Here is an 18,099-nt window from a genome sequence, read left to right as displayed (position 1 = left end):
AGGCACAGACACACAGACACAGACACAGACACACACACACACACACACACACACACACACACACACACACACACAATCTTAAAAGAGGAGGACTAGAGACCCATTTTTGTTGCTTGGAAGAGATGCAGAACATTGCAGCGTTAGTATTACCTGCTGCTTATAAGAAGAGCAGAATCTCACTATGCCCCTTACCTCTACTGAAGCAAGTCTTCATTTTAATGAGATGTCCTAAATTATCCTTGTTTACATAAAAATGGAGGACCATAGCCTGTGCATTTGAATAGCTGTTTTATTTGAGAGTCTAAGCGGAAAGCACAGAGAATGGCTAGTATGACTCACAATAAAAGAATTCATAAGGTGCCACGTCTCTGCATAATCAAAGCAACACAACTCGGGGACTTTCAGTTAGTGGAATGTATAATTCTGTGTGTTGAGTTTTTCTGAGAATCAAGGGCTTTTCTGCTCCCATTAAAACAAATATTCAGCCTCAAAGAACTCCTGGATATGAGTAGAAACAATTGATGCTGTATTTCCCTGTCACTAAGAAAAAAAAATCGAGATCTCTCCATTTCATTTTCTTGAACCTACAGTGATAAGAGGCACAGAGCAGAGGACATCTGGGTTCTGAAAGAATTGGAGAGAGGGTAGAAAATATGAGAAACCAAAGGCACCACTGAGGGAAATATTTAGACCCCAGGGAGTGTAATTCAGTGGAAGCAACATAACCCAGTCTACTGGTTTTGCTCCTGGGACCCCTCCCACTCTTTGGTTACTTTGAAACATATGAGGGTGTCTTGTGACAGGAGATCCTTTGACCCCAGAGGTTCGAAAAGGAATATGGAATAGACCTTTTCTGTGAATGTGCAGGAGATGAGTTTTCTTTCACTGCGGTGACCGAGCGATCAATCTGTGGTTTCTCCCTGTAGGAGGTTAATATGTGGGCCTAATGCTATTGATGTTGAAATCACACCTATTTGGAAACTGCTCATCAAGGAGGTAATTTCTCCAGTATTTTGCGGGGATGTTGGATAGAAAATGATGACTCTGAGGTCTGGCCAGTTGAAGATGCTACTTGTTAATAAGTGACTGTAATTTACCTGACGCTTTAAGAGGATACCAAGCACACTGTCTGGATGTGCTCTGTGCTCTGTGTGCACATTGCACACTGCAAGGCTGCGACACTCAGGTGTCCTCTTCTTATCTGGTGACTTAGATAAATGCTGGGGTTTTCTCTTTTCTTAAAATACTGTGCTGCTTAGCTCATTACAATTCTGTGAAACTAAAATCACGTTTGTTTTAGGAAAGGGAATCATTTTCTTTGGCAGCATATACAGTTACCTCAGCATTCAAATCTGGAGGGAGAAAACCACATTTATTTAGATTTTTTTATAGTCTACTTATCTCAGTGTGCGGGTGCGTGCGTGCGTGTGTGTGTGTGTGTGTGTGTGTGTGTGTGTGNGNGAGAGAGAGAGAGAGAGAGAGAGAGAGAGAGAGAGAGAGAGAGAGAGAGAGAGAGAGAGAGAGAGAAAGCATGAATGAATGGCTTACCCATCATGCACTAAGATAAAAACATTCTCTTGTATTTTTATTGTTGGATTTATTAGTGTTAAGTCATATAGCAGCCCTCTGTGTATTTCTGGTATTCAATCTCTTTTCATCTTTGCCTTAGAAAGGCTTCCTAAATTCAAGATACATTCTTAATAGTTCTAAACACGTTTAAGGATGGCTGAAGGCAAAGCAAATTGGTTGGCAACGGTTCTGGGAGCTTCTTCCTTAGATAGGAGCCAGGATTCCTGTCCCTGTGAGCAACTACGATGAATTTGAGGAAAGGCACACCTCGTTTTAAGCTATACCAGGAATACAACTGTTGGTATTGATGTCTACTGCCTCCCACTGAACAAGATGTGTGGTTACAACATGCCATGCTAGCTTAGCTCTCTACTCATGGGAAAGTGCGGTCTTGCACTCATCCATTAACGAAAAGTTCCTTCATGGCATTGTATGCGAGAGGGGACAGCAGATTCAAGTAGTTCAATTCTGTAAAGCTGAGTATGTCACTTCTCTGAAGTTCAGGAAGTTGTAAATGGGGGATGATAACATCTACTCTTGGCCCATTACTCAGGTGCTTAACCTAGCGACACGTCAAGCACGACTTTGTAGATGGCTAAGTGCAACAGTGATTAGACTTAAGTGCTTTGGGGGATCAGAACACTTTAAAGGCTTAGATTTTTTTTTTTTTGGCTCCATGACATTCATAGCTGTGTCTTGGAAATTGCTGATGAAATACAACAACAAGAAGCAGAGCATATTGTGCGGGGTGATTGATATCATGGTGCTAATTATGAAAACAAGTCAGCGAACAGCCATGTGTGAAGCCCAAAAGCCATTCTTGTCTTCCTGTCTTTACGTCTGCTAACAGGTTCTAAATCCATTTTACATCTTTCAACTCTTCAGCGTCTGTTTGTGGTTCAGTGAAGATTACAAGGAATATGCTCTTGCCATCATCCTCATGTCTGTCATTTCCATAGCTTTGACCGTGTATGATCTCAGACAGGTGAGTTTCCTTAGATCCCATGGCGGGCTTCTCTGGCTTGTTCTTAGGCAAGAACCTTGAAATAGGATTGCCCACTCCATGTCAAACAAGAGCATGGTTATGAAAGAAGAACAAAATTGCCGCTGCTCAGCGGGGGACACCTTTCCCTTCGCGCACATCCCAATCCTTCAGAAGATGGAGGAGCCTCTGCTTACTCTGGGTTCCTCAACCTTTTTGTTTGCTGTCCATTTATCAAGGTTCTAGTTCAGCTCTTGGGTTTCCTTACACTTATAGCAGGAGGTCTAGGTGCTGCTGGGAGAAGAACCACAAAGAACTGATGGGTGGATCACATATGAGTCCGTGTCACCCTCTTCCTGGCAAGTCTTGTGCATCTCAGATCAAGGTGTTCTCCAACTCTATGAGGATGCAAGTAGACATTTTAAGCCATCTTTCTTTAGAAACGCCTGTCTTCCATCTTTGATTTCTCAGCAGATAATCTCACAAGTTATTTTACCAAACAGAGCCTCGTATGAAATTTGCTCAACTCCTCCCTCTCTGTTGCCAAATGCTCTGTTCTCTTCAGCCCTGGCTTCCCTTCCTGTTCATCACAGTGGAAGAAATGCCCCAAGATATCATCTGCCTGCGCCCCCAGATACCCGCTCTACCTTTTTGGGGTGGTCATGCAATCCACAAGCGACTCTTCTCTCTGCCTCTTCATAAGAGCTTGCCATCAGTGTTTAGCATTTACAAGCTTCAACAAACTTAAACACAAAGGAACATTTTCTCTTTGTTCTGCACACCCCTTAAGTGGCTGCTGCAGCTTCCTTCTTCCTTTTATTATAGAGCTTGATTCTTTACACCCACTCTCAGGATCTGAATACCTTTCTTTCACTCTTTACCTGCTGACATGGTTTCTTCTTTCACGTTTCCATCTAAACAACTTTTGTTAAGGGTACCAATACAATTCTAAAGCTGATAGGTAATTTGAATTTATTTCAATTTATAAATTAGCTAGCCACGTTCTCTTGTACAAGGAACAATATATGAATATGTTAAAAATATATTTAAAGCAGAATAACATTGTAAATGAAAATAGGATCCTTTACACTGAAAGAATAACTAGAAAGAATCAGCCAGACTTTTAGGATTTACTAGGTCCAGCTCTTCTTTATACTTTAGCAACATTAATCACACACACACACACACACACACACACACACACACACACACATACACACACACATCTCACAGAATGAAAGTGTGCCTTGTGCTCTATTTTGCAGTTGCATTTTAACTGAATATGTCTTTCACATTGTTCTGTATTGGTACAGATACTTTCCTTAGATCTGAGGTAGTTTTTTAACTATGTGCTGACTATTTTGACTACTGGCAGACTCTTAGATCATTTCTAGTTTTTTTGCTATTAAAGCAAAACTGCACTGAGAATCTTTACCTACATGGTTTCACATTTTCCATTTGTAGTGACTAATATTACATGGAAACATGGGGTAGCTTATTCTTTGTAAACATTTATTCATATAACTACTTGGTTAAAATATATTGCTTTGATTGACAATTATCAGTTATATCTCTGTTGTTTTTCCCTTCTGTCTAATTTCTTAACATATAGACTTAGGTATAGAAAAAGCTGCTTAATAAATGTTGTTTGAGTGAATTTACAAGTGAATAAAAGGATGAGTTAGTAGCATACTCTTTGACATTATCTTATTGCACTAAATGTTCTTGTGTACATTTTTTAGATTTGTAAATAATTCAGGGAGTGTCTTTTTAAAATTCTATGACAATTTAATATAAATATGACAATTCTATGACAATTGCAATATATATTGTCATTTAAACTTCCCCATTACTGTCACTCATTCTCTCACCTATCCCATTGAAACCTTTCTTCCCAACAAGACCCTCTACTACTTTGATGGTTTTGTGTGTGTGTGTGTGATCCACTGAATTTAATTAGGGTTACCTACATAAGCATGAATTAGGAGTTATATTCTAGACCATGGTCAATTTAACCAGAGACTACACCACTGAAGAAAATCACACTCTCTCTTTTAGCAACCATTAACTTCTCACAGTCCCTCAAGAAGAAGTGGAGCCTTGTGAGCCTGACCCTTTAGGGCATATTACTACTAATAATAGTAGGATAAAAAAACAAAACCTGAAATTATGGGAAAAATTAATACCCCATAACGAGTTAGAAGGTCATTTACACAATACTTTCTTACTAAATGTGGAATAAAACATTTATTTATTTTTTATCTTTGCCTTGATTTACTCTCAGTGTAGTACATTTATCAGAACAAATAACCACTAGGAAGACCACTCTTAGAAATTTTTGAGCTATAGACCACAACTCCAACTGCTGGGCATAGATCCTTTTCTCTGAGTGACAGGTTACTCAACCCCCTGTTCCTACCTAGGATCTTCAGCTGGCAACCTAAAGCCCTCCATGTTTACCTAGCACCATACTGATCAATATCTGAGGTATGTATTTAAACAGATAAATGTTGTCTGTTTTCCTTCTCTCTGCAGCAATCTGTAAAACTGCACCATCTTGTTGAATCCCATAATAGCATTACAGTCTCTGTGTATGAGCGAAAAGGTAAGTTCCACTGTTTTATACCCATTTGTTATATCCAAAGGCAATCAGAAAGTGACTTAGCTTTGGTTTTCTGATTGTTCCTAATAACTCATCTGCATGTATATTTTTCTTATATATTTGCTTCTAAGAAAGGAATCTGAGATCTTTACCATAAGAAGAAAACCTACTTTATAGAGGTTGAATTAGCATGGCAAACAAAACATATCTGTAAAGAGCGTAATTCAGTCAATTTTGACATAGTGTATACTCATAAAAGTGTCATCGTTGTGAAATTAACAGTAGGACTCATCCCCTAGAGTTGACTTGAGTTCACTTATTGTCCTTCCTCCCCCTTTGCCTCCCACATACACAGGTAGTCATTTATCTGCACTCTGTTATTATAGATTAATATCTCTATTTATAATTGCACATAAATGATATTATATAAGATACATTCTTTTGTATTTTATAGCATGTTTTGAGTTAATTTGGTAAGAGAATATCAAAGTTCATGACGTAAGATTTGCTTGCTTTGTTAAGGGTATCAGCAGTACATTCTTCTTTAGTCTTTAAACTATCCTATTACATGGGCATACATTTCAATTCACTTGTGACCAATATTTGAATTCTTTCTTTTTTTTTTGTTGTTATCATGAACCATAGTGCTGTGAGCAGTCAGGTATGGGTCCTTTATAGACACGCTCTACCATCCCTGTGAGCACATACCTAGTTACAGAGCTTATGACCTCATGGTTGATACTCAACCTTTTAAGAGGCTAGCATTGTTCTCCAAGGAGATTGTAGCATTTCCTTTCTTACTGCTACATATGGAAGTCTCAGTTCCACATTATCATCCACACTTCGCGCAGCCTATCCATTAATTTTCACCACTTTCATGTGTGGAGGCATCATCTTGCTCTTTTCAATGTCTGATGGCCCCAGACATCTTTTCAAGGGTTTTCTTGTGACTCACATGTCTCTTCTGAAGTATCCATTTTTATCTTTTGCTAAACGTTTTGTCTCATTATTAAATTTTTAGTGTGTTATTAGACATCTCCTCTCAGTCTATGATGTATCTTCTTATTTCTTCACCGCATCTTTCAAAGGGAAAATGTTTTCATATTTCTTAAGGTGCAGTTGATTAGATTTTCTTTTATGGCTAGTCTAATTCGGAAGGCATCTTTGCAAATTCCAAGGTTACCCAACGTGTCTATATAGCTTTAAGTTTTAGGTCTACACTGTGTTTCCACTGTTTGGCTTTGTGTTTGTTTTGGACTGATGTTTGCTTTTCTCAGGTATTTAAGAACTCTGACACTATTTGTTGAAAAAACATTGACTTTGCACCTTTGCTATGAGCCTGTTGTCTATGGAGGTGAATCAATTTTTTTTGGACTCTATATCCTACTGTATTGTTATACTCTCTTGCTATCCTGACAGAGATATATGATTTTATTATATGATATGAATAAGTAATGTGAGCACTTTAGTTTTATTTTCTTGCAGTGCTACTTTGAGGTATAAGTTCCCCTCTCTCTTCTGGGTTATTAATTTGGAATGGATCATTAATTTAGAATGATCTAAAATTATCATGGGGACATATTTTAAAAATACTTATTGAATAATTATATAGATCAGGCTTGCCTCCCATCATGCCTGTGGAGAATTATCTTTATTTTGCTAACTGAGGTGAGGTGACACACTTTCACTGTTGCTGGACGGAGTGGAAAGGAAAGAGTAAACTCAACACTGACTGGATGCAACGTGGCCAGCAGACTCAGCCTCTTGCTGCCAGAATTCTTTCATGTTTAGACTGTATTCTCTCAGCCTGTAAGCTGAATAAAATTCTTCCCCTTTTGTTTTGCTAATTGTTAATTATTTTGTCACAGAAAGAAAAAAAGTAAGCGGTACAGAAAATGAGCACTGGGAAGTGTTATTGCTGCTTTGATAAACACGACCCTGTAGGGCTTTGGCCTTTGAAATTATTTTGTGCCTACAATGTGGATGAGTATGGTGCTATCAGGTAGAAAAGTCTTAGCATGTTGGAAACACAGCTTAATGGTACAGTCTGACCAGACCTGGAAGGGTAGAAAATCAGAGAGAAACAGATAGTGGTTGCCTGGCTCATGAGGTTTCAGAGAGAAGCAAGGACTCTACCAGGAACTGGGCTAGGAGTCGTTCATGTGATAATTCAGCCAAGAATCTTGTTCCATTCTTCTCATGTTTTGAGAACTTGAGTTAAGCAGAATTTAAAAGTAATGAACTAATCAGTTAAGTGGAGGCTATTTCTTAACAGGAAAATGTTCATTGGCTGTGTATACCTTTTACTGCCCTTATCCAGGTCTACAGTGAATACCAAATTTCTGAAGCAGAAATTTGGGTAAAGGGATATAAAAATGAGTGGTTGGTAGGGGAGGAAAAGAACTTGATCAACTTGAACTTTGAAGCCAAGATATATACTGAAAAAGAGGTTGTAGTTATTACAAAGAAACATCTTGTTCTACACTGGGACAATAAGAAATGTACCCTGATAGCAAGACTCCATTCATTAAATGTTAAGATTTGAAATGCAAACTTATTTGAAAGGAGAGAACTGAAATTGAGAATGCAGCTCACAGGAATCTTTGCTCTTATCAATCAACTGCCCAAAGAAAGGTTACTTCAGGATCATCACACAGAAGCTGACATAGCTGAAGTCCAAAGAGACTAGGCTATATCTCAAGCTGGTAGCAGAACTTAGTCACATTGCCCATATCTAATTGATTTGGAGGCATGAAAGATGCACTGTTGAGGGAGTCACAGAATCTATGGTCATGGTCCATGGCTCTAGAGAGCTTCTGTAGCTAGGAAATGTGTGACAGGGTCAAGGTCTTTGCAACCAGCCCCTAAGAGGCCATTGGTTGAATCTGTAGTCAGTTTCAGGAGATATACTAGGATGCTAGGAGCATGGTTTATCACCCATGGCGTAGAGCTATTCTAAGGAAGAGGCTATGTGTGCTGTAAATGTCAGAAGTGGAGAAGTGCAGTTATCCAAGCCATGTCCAGCCATTGTGATTACATTTCGAGCCCCAGATGCTGAATATGGAGCTGTAGGATTTAATATGATCTCTGATGCATTTAGATCATGCTTCACTTTGACCATTTCTTGCTATGCTCCTAGTTTTCCTCTTTAGATTCAGAATGTTTAGTGTGCCACTGAATGAAAAAATATGTATAGTGGTTTAAATATGTTTGTCCCATGTGAAGTATCACTATTAGGAGGGGAGGCCTTATTGGAGGAGGTGTGGTCTTGTTACAGGAACTCTGCTACTGTGGAGGTAGGACTTTGAGGTTATTGAGGATATATATATATATATATATATATATATATATATATATATATATATATATATNATATATATATATATATATATATATATATATATATATATATATATATTCAAGTCTGGCTAGCTTGATTCAGTCCCTTTCTGCTGCCTGTGGATCAACATGTAGAACTCTTGGCTCTTCACTCTTGGCTCTTCTAGCACCAAGATGGCCTGAATGCTGCTTTGCTTCTCACTATGGTGATGAGGAGCTGAACCTCTGAAACTGTAATCCAACCCCAATTAGATGTTTTCTTTAATAAGAATTTCCTTGGTCATGGTGTCTCTTTACAGCAATGAAACCCTAACTAAGACAGAAGTTGGTACAAGGAGTGACGTATTACTGTCATAGGCCTGACCATCCTTTGGTTTGGAGGAATGTGCGTTTTTGAGACTTGGTATTTGAAAATCGGTAAATGCTGTAAGTGGAGCTTAATGGGCTATCCTAGTAGGAATATGGGAAACACTGGTGTTGACGGTGATTTGAACTTTGGTGGCCTGGCTCAAGAGGCTTCAGAGGAGAAGATTTTTTATTATGTTGCCTAGAGATCATTTTTTGTGATATTTTGGTGAAGAATGTGGCTGCTTTTTGCCCTTGTTTGAAATGTCTGCCTGAAGCTAAAGTGAAGATACTTAGATTAATTGTATTAAGCAAGGGAGTCTCAAAACAACCTAGTGTAGACTGTCTTGTGGTTCACTCTAATGAAGTGGTTTTTTTTACAAAAAGATTTATTTATTTATTTATTTTATTTTTTCCAATTTTTATTAGGTATTTACTGCATTTACATTTCAAATGCTATCCCCAAGGTCCCCTATACCCCCTATACCCACCCACTCCCACTTCTGGGTCCTGGTGTTCTGCTGTACTGGGGCATATAAAGTTTGCAAGACCAAGGGGCCTCTCTTCCCAATGATGGCTGACTAGGTCATCTAAAAAGATGTATTTATTTATTTTATGTATGTGAGTAGTCTGTGGGTATCTTTGGACACATCAGAAGAGGACATCGGATCCCATTACAGATGCTTGTGAGTTGCCATGTGGTTGCTGGGAATTGAACTCAGGACCTCTGGAAAAGCATTCAGTGCCCTTAACCATTGAGCCATCTCTCCAGCCCCATGAAGAGTGTTTTTTTATTTATTTATTTATTTATTTATTTATTTATTTATTTATTTTTTACTCAGATTTTATTCCCCTCTTGGTTCACCCTCCAACTGTTCCACATCCCATACCTGCTCCCCTCCCCCACTGGCTTGATGAGGATGTTCCCACCCCCAACCCCCCAACCCCAACAGACCTCTAACCTTCCTGGGGCCTCCAGTCTCTTGAGGGTTAGGTGCATTTTCTCTGACTGAACCAAGACCCAGCAGTCCTCTGCTGTATATGTGTTGGGGGCCTCACATCACCTGGCTTACGCTGCCTGGTTGGTAGTCCAGTGTCTGAGAGATCTCAGGGGTCCAGGTTAATTGAGACTGCTGGTCCTCCTACAGGGTTACTTTCCTACTCAGCTTCTTCCAGCTATGAAGAGTGTTTTAATCAAGCATAGTAAGCCACTAAGAATCACCCTTCTATGGCCTTTTCATCAGCTCCTGCCTTCAGGTTCTAGTCCTGCTTGAGTTCCTGCCCTGACTTCCTTTAATGATGGAAGAGCAAGCTAAATAAGCCCTCTATTCTACAACATACCTTTTGGTCATGGTGTTTTGTCACAGCAATAAACCCCATCTAAGACAATATATAACTTGATTGTGTGTGCATGTGAGTGTGCATGTGTGTTTTAAAGGTTCACAGTTAAGAGTTTGTCTTGAGTCTTGGACTTTGGGCTTTTAAAGACTTTGGAGACTTATATCACATTAAGAGCTGAAAAGGATATGTTTAAAGGATAAGAGTGGTGCATTGTGATTTAAAATGATGTGTGTGGCAATTTGATGAGGGATGGGTTATGGTGAATAATGTTGATTGTCACCTTGACAAGATCTAAAATCACCCAGCATTCAAGTCTCTGGGTGTACTTGTGAGAGATTATCTCAGTTTAGCCTTGAACATGTCTATAAAAGATACCTTGATTAGGTTAATTAATTACCTTAACTCTGTGGTGGCACCATTTCCTGGGCTGGGTCCTGAGCTGAATAAAAAGAGTCACCTGGGCAACAGCATCCATCTCTTTGCTTCCTGACTGTGGATGCACTGTGACCAGTTCTCTCTGACCTATGCCACCATGATTTCCTTCTCTTGATGAACTGTATTCTCTTGAACTGTAAGCCCTTCCTCCCTCAAGTTGATTACTGTCAAGTGTTTTGTTGTAAAAATGAGAAGATAGAGCAACAAATTCAGACTCCTTTCTTAATGTATTAGAAGAAATTTTTAATTGTTTATTTCTTTAAGTTGTGTTGAGGGGTTGTTGGCTCTGATGTTAAATCTCTAGGCCAATTGTAGANCANTGACAAATTTACAGGTCTGGTTATTTTCTTCATAGATACGGATCTCTTTAGGTCTGATTCCTCTCATCTGTATTTTGAAGTTGTCAGTTTATGAGCCTTACATGTTCTTTCTGAGATTTATTCTTAAGTATTTTAGAGTTAGGATGCTATTATAAATATTTTTACAAGTAAATATTTGCTCATTCTTTACTTATCTCTAGCATGTATTTACTGAGAGTGCTCAGCTGGAGTGTTAGAAATCTTAGCTTTACCATGTAAGTCTGTTCACAGGCATTCTCAGAGGCATACTTAGTGAAGAACTTAAGACATGATGTTAAATCTCTAGGCCAATTGTAGAACAGTGACAAATTTACAGGTCTGGTTATTTTCTTCATAGATACGGATCTCTTTAGGTCTGATTCCTCTCATCTGTATTTTGAAGTTGTCAGTTTATGAGCCTTACATGTTCTTTCTGAGATTTATTCTTAAGTATTTTAGAGTTAGGATGATGCTATTATAAATATTTTTACAAGTAAATATTTGCTCATTCTTTACTTATCTCTAGCATGCATTTACTGAGAGTGCTCATCTAGAGTGTTAGGAATCTTAGTTTTTCCATGCAAGTCTTTGTTCACAGTCATTCTCAGTGGCATACTTAGTGAAGAGCTTAAGATAAAGTGAAATATGAGTTCTTGACAACACTCACAATTTGAGATTAGGTATAAATGTTTCATTTTACTTTGATGATTGTACTTGTGTTTCTCATTTATACTGAAAATTCCAGTACTCAGAGACAGAAAAGATTGGCTCATTTGTTTAATTCTACTGATACAATAATCTCAAAACGACAGACAAACATCCTCAGCAATGAAGCAATTCTAAAAATCAGTTTATAATGTTTTCAAGAGTTCCCCAACCCAAATTGTGACGTCCCGTTAGAAACAGAGCCACATGCACAATGTGATTTAAGAAATTATGCTTCAATGTCATTCAGAATAGTTCTCTGCACGGTACTGCCAGCAATGGAATAGATTCATTTCACTCATTTGTTTTAGACTTTTAGCATCAGCTCTTCAAATTTATTTTTATTTTACACAGATACTTTAAAAATATCTCTATGTCTTAAAATTTAAATTCATAAGATAGAAGATATTCAGGAGAGTTCAACTCCTTCCCTTTCTCTTTTGCCTTGTTTTTTTTTAATCATGATTACTTTTGTTCAGTTTTTAATTTATTCTTACATTTAGAAATATAAAAAGTAAGGTACTAGCTTATATTATACATGCAAAATAGATTACACAATTACCCTGCCATTTTTTATGAACAGAGGCATACCAAATTTAACTATTATTTACATACTGATGTTTCCATGGACCTTTTATGACAGGGTATATACACATTCCAAATTATTTATGAATGTGTAGTCCTCTCATGCGGGGGAAGTGTTATTAATTCAGTCAGTCCTCTACTGAATATTTTCTTGGCCTTTTCCCACCTTAAATAATGCTGCAAAAAAGGGCTTCTACACATGTCCTTTCATCTTTTCATCAGAATATCTTCCATATGGATGTTGAGAAGCAAAATTTTTAGATTAGAGAATAAATGCCTGCACACTTTTGTTAGACAGCTATTGCCAGCTTTCATTCAGTAGCAACTGCGCCAGTTTGCATTTAGATTAGCAACGTGTGAGGGCCTGTTTCCTCACGGCCTTTCCAGCAGACTATGCTGGCAGAATACTTGATTTTCCTAATCAGAGAGGTAAGCGACGGCACCTCTTGTACACTTCCTCCCCACTCTTTTTTTTTTTTTTTGTATACAGAGAAATTTTAAAAAAGAGAATCACTCTGTTTTCCAGAATTTACAAATGAGTCTCTGAGATTGTTCGCATGGCTCAGTTAATCTAGCAATTGCTAAGCCAGCGTGAAGGCTAGAGTTCTGATTTCCAGAATCCAGGTAGAAGCTGGGCACAGGCGGAAGCCACCTGAAAGTCCGTCACTCAGGAAGCAGAGACAGGGAAACTCTGGGCCAAACTAGCTAACAAGGTCAGAGTGGTCAGCTCTGGGTCTAACAAGAGCCCCTGCCTCAAAAAACCAGGTCAAAAGCGGTGGAGAATGGCACTCGATGTCAGGTTGGCGCTTGCACATGTACATTCATGCATTGGCACATGTATCTATCTGCGCACATGCAAACATGCGTAAATGCATATGTATGTATTTCATACATATAGACACACAAGAAGAAAGAGAATAGCTTGTTGACATGTAGCTCTACCATAGTTCACTGTGCATTTTTTTTTTTTTAAAAGAGACCAGGACAGTCTCTTGAAGAAACTGTAGTGTCATCAGGAAGCTAACTTACACACGCTAACAATGCATGGTCTGCTCTTTGTCATGTTTTCTCAGTAATGTTCTGTGTAGGAAAGGGGTCCAGGCCTACCCAGTGGAGTTATTTGCCACATATCAGCATTTTTCAGTTGTTTTTTTTTCCATGACTTATATTCTCCCATTCTGGTTATTTTGTAAAATGTCATGTTTGGCTTTGGCAAATCACAGGTATGCACGTATATATGTGTGTGTGTGTGTGTGTGTGTGTGTGTGTGCGCGTGTTCATGTGTGTGTGTTTGCTTCTTCGTATCAGGATGTACATGATTTAAATTTGTTCTATTACTAGTAATATCAACGTGGGTTACTTAATTACAGGATGTCTGTAAGCTCTTATCTTTTGTAAGTTTGCTATTTTTCTTTTTGTAATTAGTAGTTACTTTGTTGAGGAATATTTTGAGACTACATAAATAGACTGTCTTCATGAAATTTTCACCCACTAGTTTTATTTCCTACTGCTGTGTCTTGATTTAATTATTACTTTTACTTGATAAATAGGGATTTTTCTCATTTGAACTTCTTAATTATTTAATTGCCATTTTGCTGCAAGGAAATAAATCTATTATTTCTTCCTACTTATTTACCTACTAACCTATGTCATTATAGATTCATGAAACCCTATTTACTCAATGGTTATAGATCTTTATTATTCTTTACTTTGTTAAGATCTTTACAGATTTAAGCAGACAGGCCTCTTATGTGACTTTGACATCTTTTTGTTGTCTCCACTGTTCTTTGAGCATTTTCCTATTTAATGGCACAGTGAGTTTCCAGCTTACACCACACATTTCTTTGACAGATTGTAATCAGTTTTTTTTTTTTTTTTCTGTAAGTTTTTGTGACTGGACGTGTGGGGGTATGGGTGAAATTGAAAATCCAATACTTGGGTTCATGGTGTGCTTGTTCCTACTAGGGCATCACTGCATTTATGTTTTCTCAGAAGGAAGTATTAGAGAGTATGTGTCAACAATAGACCAGTATCACAGTAATACGTAGGTATTCCTACATACACGTATGTTTATATATTTATCACTTCATGATATCTCCAGTTCCAAGTCACAGGCCCTAGCTCCTTCGGTACTCAAACTTTAGTATTGCTTTTTTTTTTTTTTTTTTTTTGTGAGAAATTTTACTTTCATTGACTTTAATAGATCTGCTTACTATATCAGTTCAGCGTGGGTGTGACCCATCACTGTTGATGCTTCCATTATGCCCAGTCTCACTTCCAGCTAATACCTGTATTACATCCCAGACCCCAACATTCCACAGCAGGGCACTGCTACTGTGGCTATATGGTGCTTACCTGGGCTCTGTCAAAGTCAAGGCCATACACATCACACTTCATCTCACCTAGACTCCAACACCGCCAGTAGCCTACAACCCATCTTCCCAACCGCTTGCGAAGATTATTTCCTGGGGCTGTGATAAAACACTCTTCCAAAAGCAGCTCACAGGAGAGAGGAGTTATTTGGCCCAAATTCCCCGGGTACAGTCTGTGGTGGTTTAAATAAAAATGTCCCCGGTTGACTTCAATGTTTGATTTCTTGGTCTTCTGCTGGTGGAACTGCTTGGGGGAGGATGAGGAGGTGTGGCCATCTTGGAGGACGTGTGGCATTGGGGGCATCTTTGAGGTTTCAAAACCTTTTACCACTCCCAGTGTGCTCTCCCACTCTCTCTGCTCTTCGCTTATGGTTGCAGACATGAGCAAGTTTTCAGCTTGCTGCTTCCGTGACCATGTCTGCTTGTTGCCGTGCTTCTCTGCCATGAGAGTGATGGACACTTTTACCTCCCTGGAGCCACAAGCACAAAACAAACCCTTCCTTCCTTAAGTTGCCTTGGTCATGGTGTTTTATCTCAGCAACAGAAGGGTAACTTAATACACAGTCCTCACTCAAACAATGTAAAGCAGCTTGCCTCATTGCATCTTCAATTAAGAGCAGAGAGCAGAGAGTTAATGCATATGAATGCCCAGCCTCCCCCTGCCCCCTCCCCCATCCATCCAGTCCAGGCTTCAGCCCAGGAAATGCTGCCACCCACATTCACGGTGGGTGTCTTAGTTACTTTTGTATTGCTGCGATACCATACCATGAGGCCACTTAGAGAAGGAAGAAGGGTTTATCTGGGCTGACAGTTCCAAAGGGTTAAGGCTCTATCACCAGCATGGTGGGAAGTGTGGCAACCAGTAGGCAGGTGTGGTGGCAGGAACAGGTGAGAACTCATCTCTTTAACGACAAACAGAAAGCAGAGAGAGTCAACTCAAAAGGGCTCCAAGTTGTTAAGCTCTCAAAACCACTCCCAGTGACACACTTCCTCCAACAAGGCCACATGCCTCAAGCCTCTCAAACAGGGCCACAAACTGGGGACAACACATTCAAATGCTTGAGAATATGGGGGTGGGGGGTGGCTATGTCATTCCAACCACCACAATGGTTCTTCTCACTTCAACAGACTCATCCTAGACTCCCATAGGCTAACTTAATAGACAGTCCCTTATTGAAGCCTTCTTTCCAGATAATTCCCATTTGTGTTAAGCTGACAAACCTATTCCTCATAGCCGTCTACATACTCAATCCCATGACTTCTCTGAGACTGAATAAAGGAAGAAAGAAGTTAGGCCATCTAGAGGGGGAACCAAGAAGGAAGGAAGGAAAGAAGGAGGGAAGAAATGAGTAAAAGCAAGCAGTTTTTCAAATATTTAACATGCCACTCATGTATGTGTGTGTGTGTGTGTGTGTGTGTGTGTGTGTGTGTGTGTGTGTATGTGTGAACTGTTAGTATCTAGCTGCTGCTGTACATCTCTTCCTTGCTGTCTTTCTATGTGAAAAATACCAGTCTTTTGTCTGTAAGCATCAAATATGTTTTTCTGACTTGGTCATTATTTTTTTCTTGGCTTGTCCATCATTGCCACTCTGAGGACCTTATTACATGCAGTTTGTTTCCTTCCTTCTTCTTGTCTTCAGAGTTAGAACCACTGGCGAGGACTGGCCTCTCTTTCCACACTCTTTACCTGCTTCTCCAGGAACCTCGAACACGGAGCTGTGGGACTGTTTTTTTTTTTTTTTTTTTTTTTTTTTTTTGTGGAAATGGAACCTGACTGTCTGCTCACACTTTCAGCTGGAGCCCAAGACCTGGAATCCCGTCTCCTGGTGCCTGGAGATTTATTAATTCTGACAGGGAACAGAGTGCAAATGCCGTGTGATGCCATTCTGATTGACGGCAGCTGTGTGGTAGATGAAGGCATGCTGACAGGTATGGCTGGAGCTCCACATTTGCAGCCTCTGCTGGGCTGGCTCGGGACGTATGTTATCACGGTCCTGTCTGGCTCTTCCTTGACCCAAATGACAATTTTATCCAGGATAAGATACAGGGCTGCTGTGTGACCTTCCTGCTTCTGCAAGCCTTGCTTCAGTCCTGCTGTGGTTGGATCTGAGAGTTCAAATCAAAAAAGGTTCCCTATGTGCTCAAGTCAGCGCATTCAGGACTTCACTGAAGAAAATGGGTGTCCCATTTTCTTCTTGAAATTATTTAAAGGATTGTGGGGATCACTAGATCTTTCAAAATCATATCTTAACATAGTTACATAAAATGCCCCTTACAAACTTAGAAGTTCTGAAAACCATCAATGACACCCTAGACTGAAAATGTTAAAAAGTCCACGGTGCAACCTTGGACAAATCTGCCAGTTCCAATATATACACCGGATGTTTTGAACTGACTTTATTTTTAACTAGCACACTGATCTGAGGGGTCGACCTTAGAGGCCTTCCTGGACCACAGTCTTTATGACTAAGATACAGAGAGGAGAAGTGACTCAGTCAAACTTATGAAGTATAGCAATGAGATTTCAGTAAGATGGGGATGTCTTTTCTAGGGACAAAATTGAGTAATGTATTGCGTTCCTATTAAAGTCCATAGCAAACCCATTTCTCCCAAGCAGGCCCGGCAGCATGAACAGAGACAAGAATATTCATCTCCCTCCTATATAAGCTTACAGATGAAGTGGGTGGCAGTCATGCCAGATCAGGTTTATTTTCCTTAAAACTCCACAGATGTATAAAAGTCCATCAAGTCTGGGAATATGCTAATGCTCAGATCGGTTTTCATAATGATTGTAGCCTTGGTGCTGACAGAAGACGGCCTGTGCGTCTCAGTAAATATAGCGACACATACTGCCATAATCACTGTTTATGTGCTTTGTAGTTTATAAACCCTTTCTGAAGATCGAGCCAGCAGTAAAGATGCGTATCACCTCCCCCACCCCCACTGTGTACACAAAGAGCCTGAAACTTCATAAGCCCAGTGGACAGTTGCAGAATAATGAGCTAATACCTGAGAAAGCTGGGCCAGAAACTCAGCATTGCTGAGCAGAATCCCAAGTTCGTTCCATGTAGGAAGCTCTGAGGGCATCTTCCCCAGAACTGTCCCTGGTTGCTTCCATAGCTTGAGACTTGCCTTGAGTTAGCACTCACCCCACTGTAATGTGTGCCTCCCACCACACTGGCACAGCTGCTACACTCACAAGTGCGTGTACACAGAGTTTCATCTTAGTGACAGAAGATGTCTTTTGGCTATTTGACTACCTTTTCCTCGAACTCTCCTTGTCTTATCTTTCTAACACCCTGCTCTCTCCAGGTTTTGAGCACTGACCATACCTAGTGAACTCATTCCTCACCTTCTCTTCCTCTGACTCCCCAACTGCTGGCACCGTTCTGGGCTATGTTCTTGTCTTTTCCTTTTACCCTTTGTTTGATTCTTAAGTAATCTGTCTCTCCTCTCCTCTCCTCTCCTCTCCTCTCCTCTCCTCTC

General features: G+C 39.6%; 1 protein-coding gene across 4 annotated transcripts in view; it reads left to right on the top strand.

The window, feature by feature from the left end:
• The window catches only part of Atp13a4 (ATPase 13A4), a 132,103-nt gene that overhangs the window by 65,355 nt on the left and 48,649 nt on the right, over window positions 1–18,099 (top strand). For 3 of the 4 annotated variants that reach the window (XM_029544772.1, XM_029544773.1, XM_021209260.2), the window contains 4 exons: window positions 927–996; window positions 2,420–2,554; window positions 5,087–5,156; window positions 16,408–16,542. In XM_029544772.1, coding sequence (XP_029400632.1) covers window positions 927–996; window positions 2,420–2,554; window positions 5,087–5,156; window positions 16,408–16,542 — 410 coding nt within the window. The remainder of the gene's footprint in view (window positions 1–926; window positions 997–2,419; window positions 2,555–5,086; window positions 5,157–16,407; window positions 16,543–18,099) is intronic. The other variant, XM_029544775.1, reaches the window with a different exon arrangement.

This window comes from Mus pahari, chromosome 12, assembly GCF_900095145.1.
Source record: "Mus pahari chromosome 12, PAHARI_EIJ_v1.1, whole genome shotgun sequence".
Classification (NCBI taxonomy): Eukaryota; Metazoa; Chordata; class Mammalia; order Rodentia; family Muridae; genus Mus; species Mus pahari.
The sequence above is the reverse complement of the archived record's forward strand: the minus strand, read 5'-3'. Positions and strand labels throughout refer to the sequence as shown.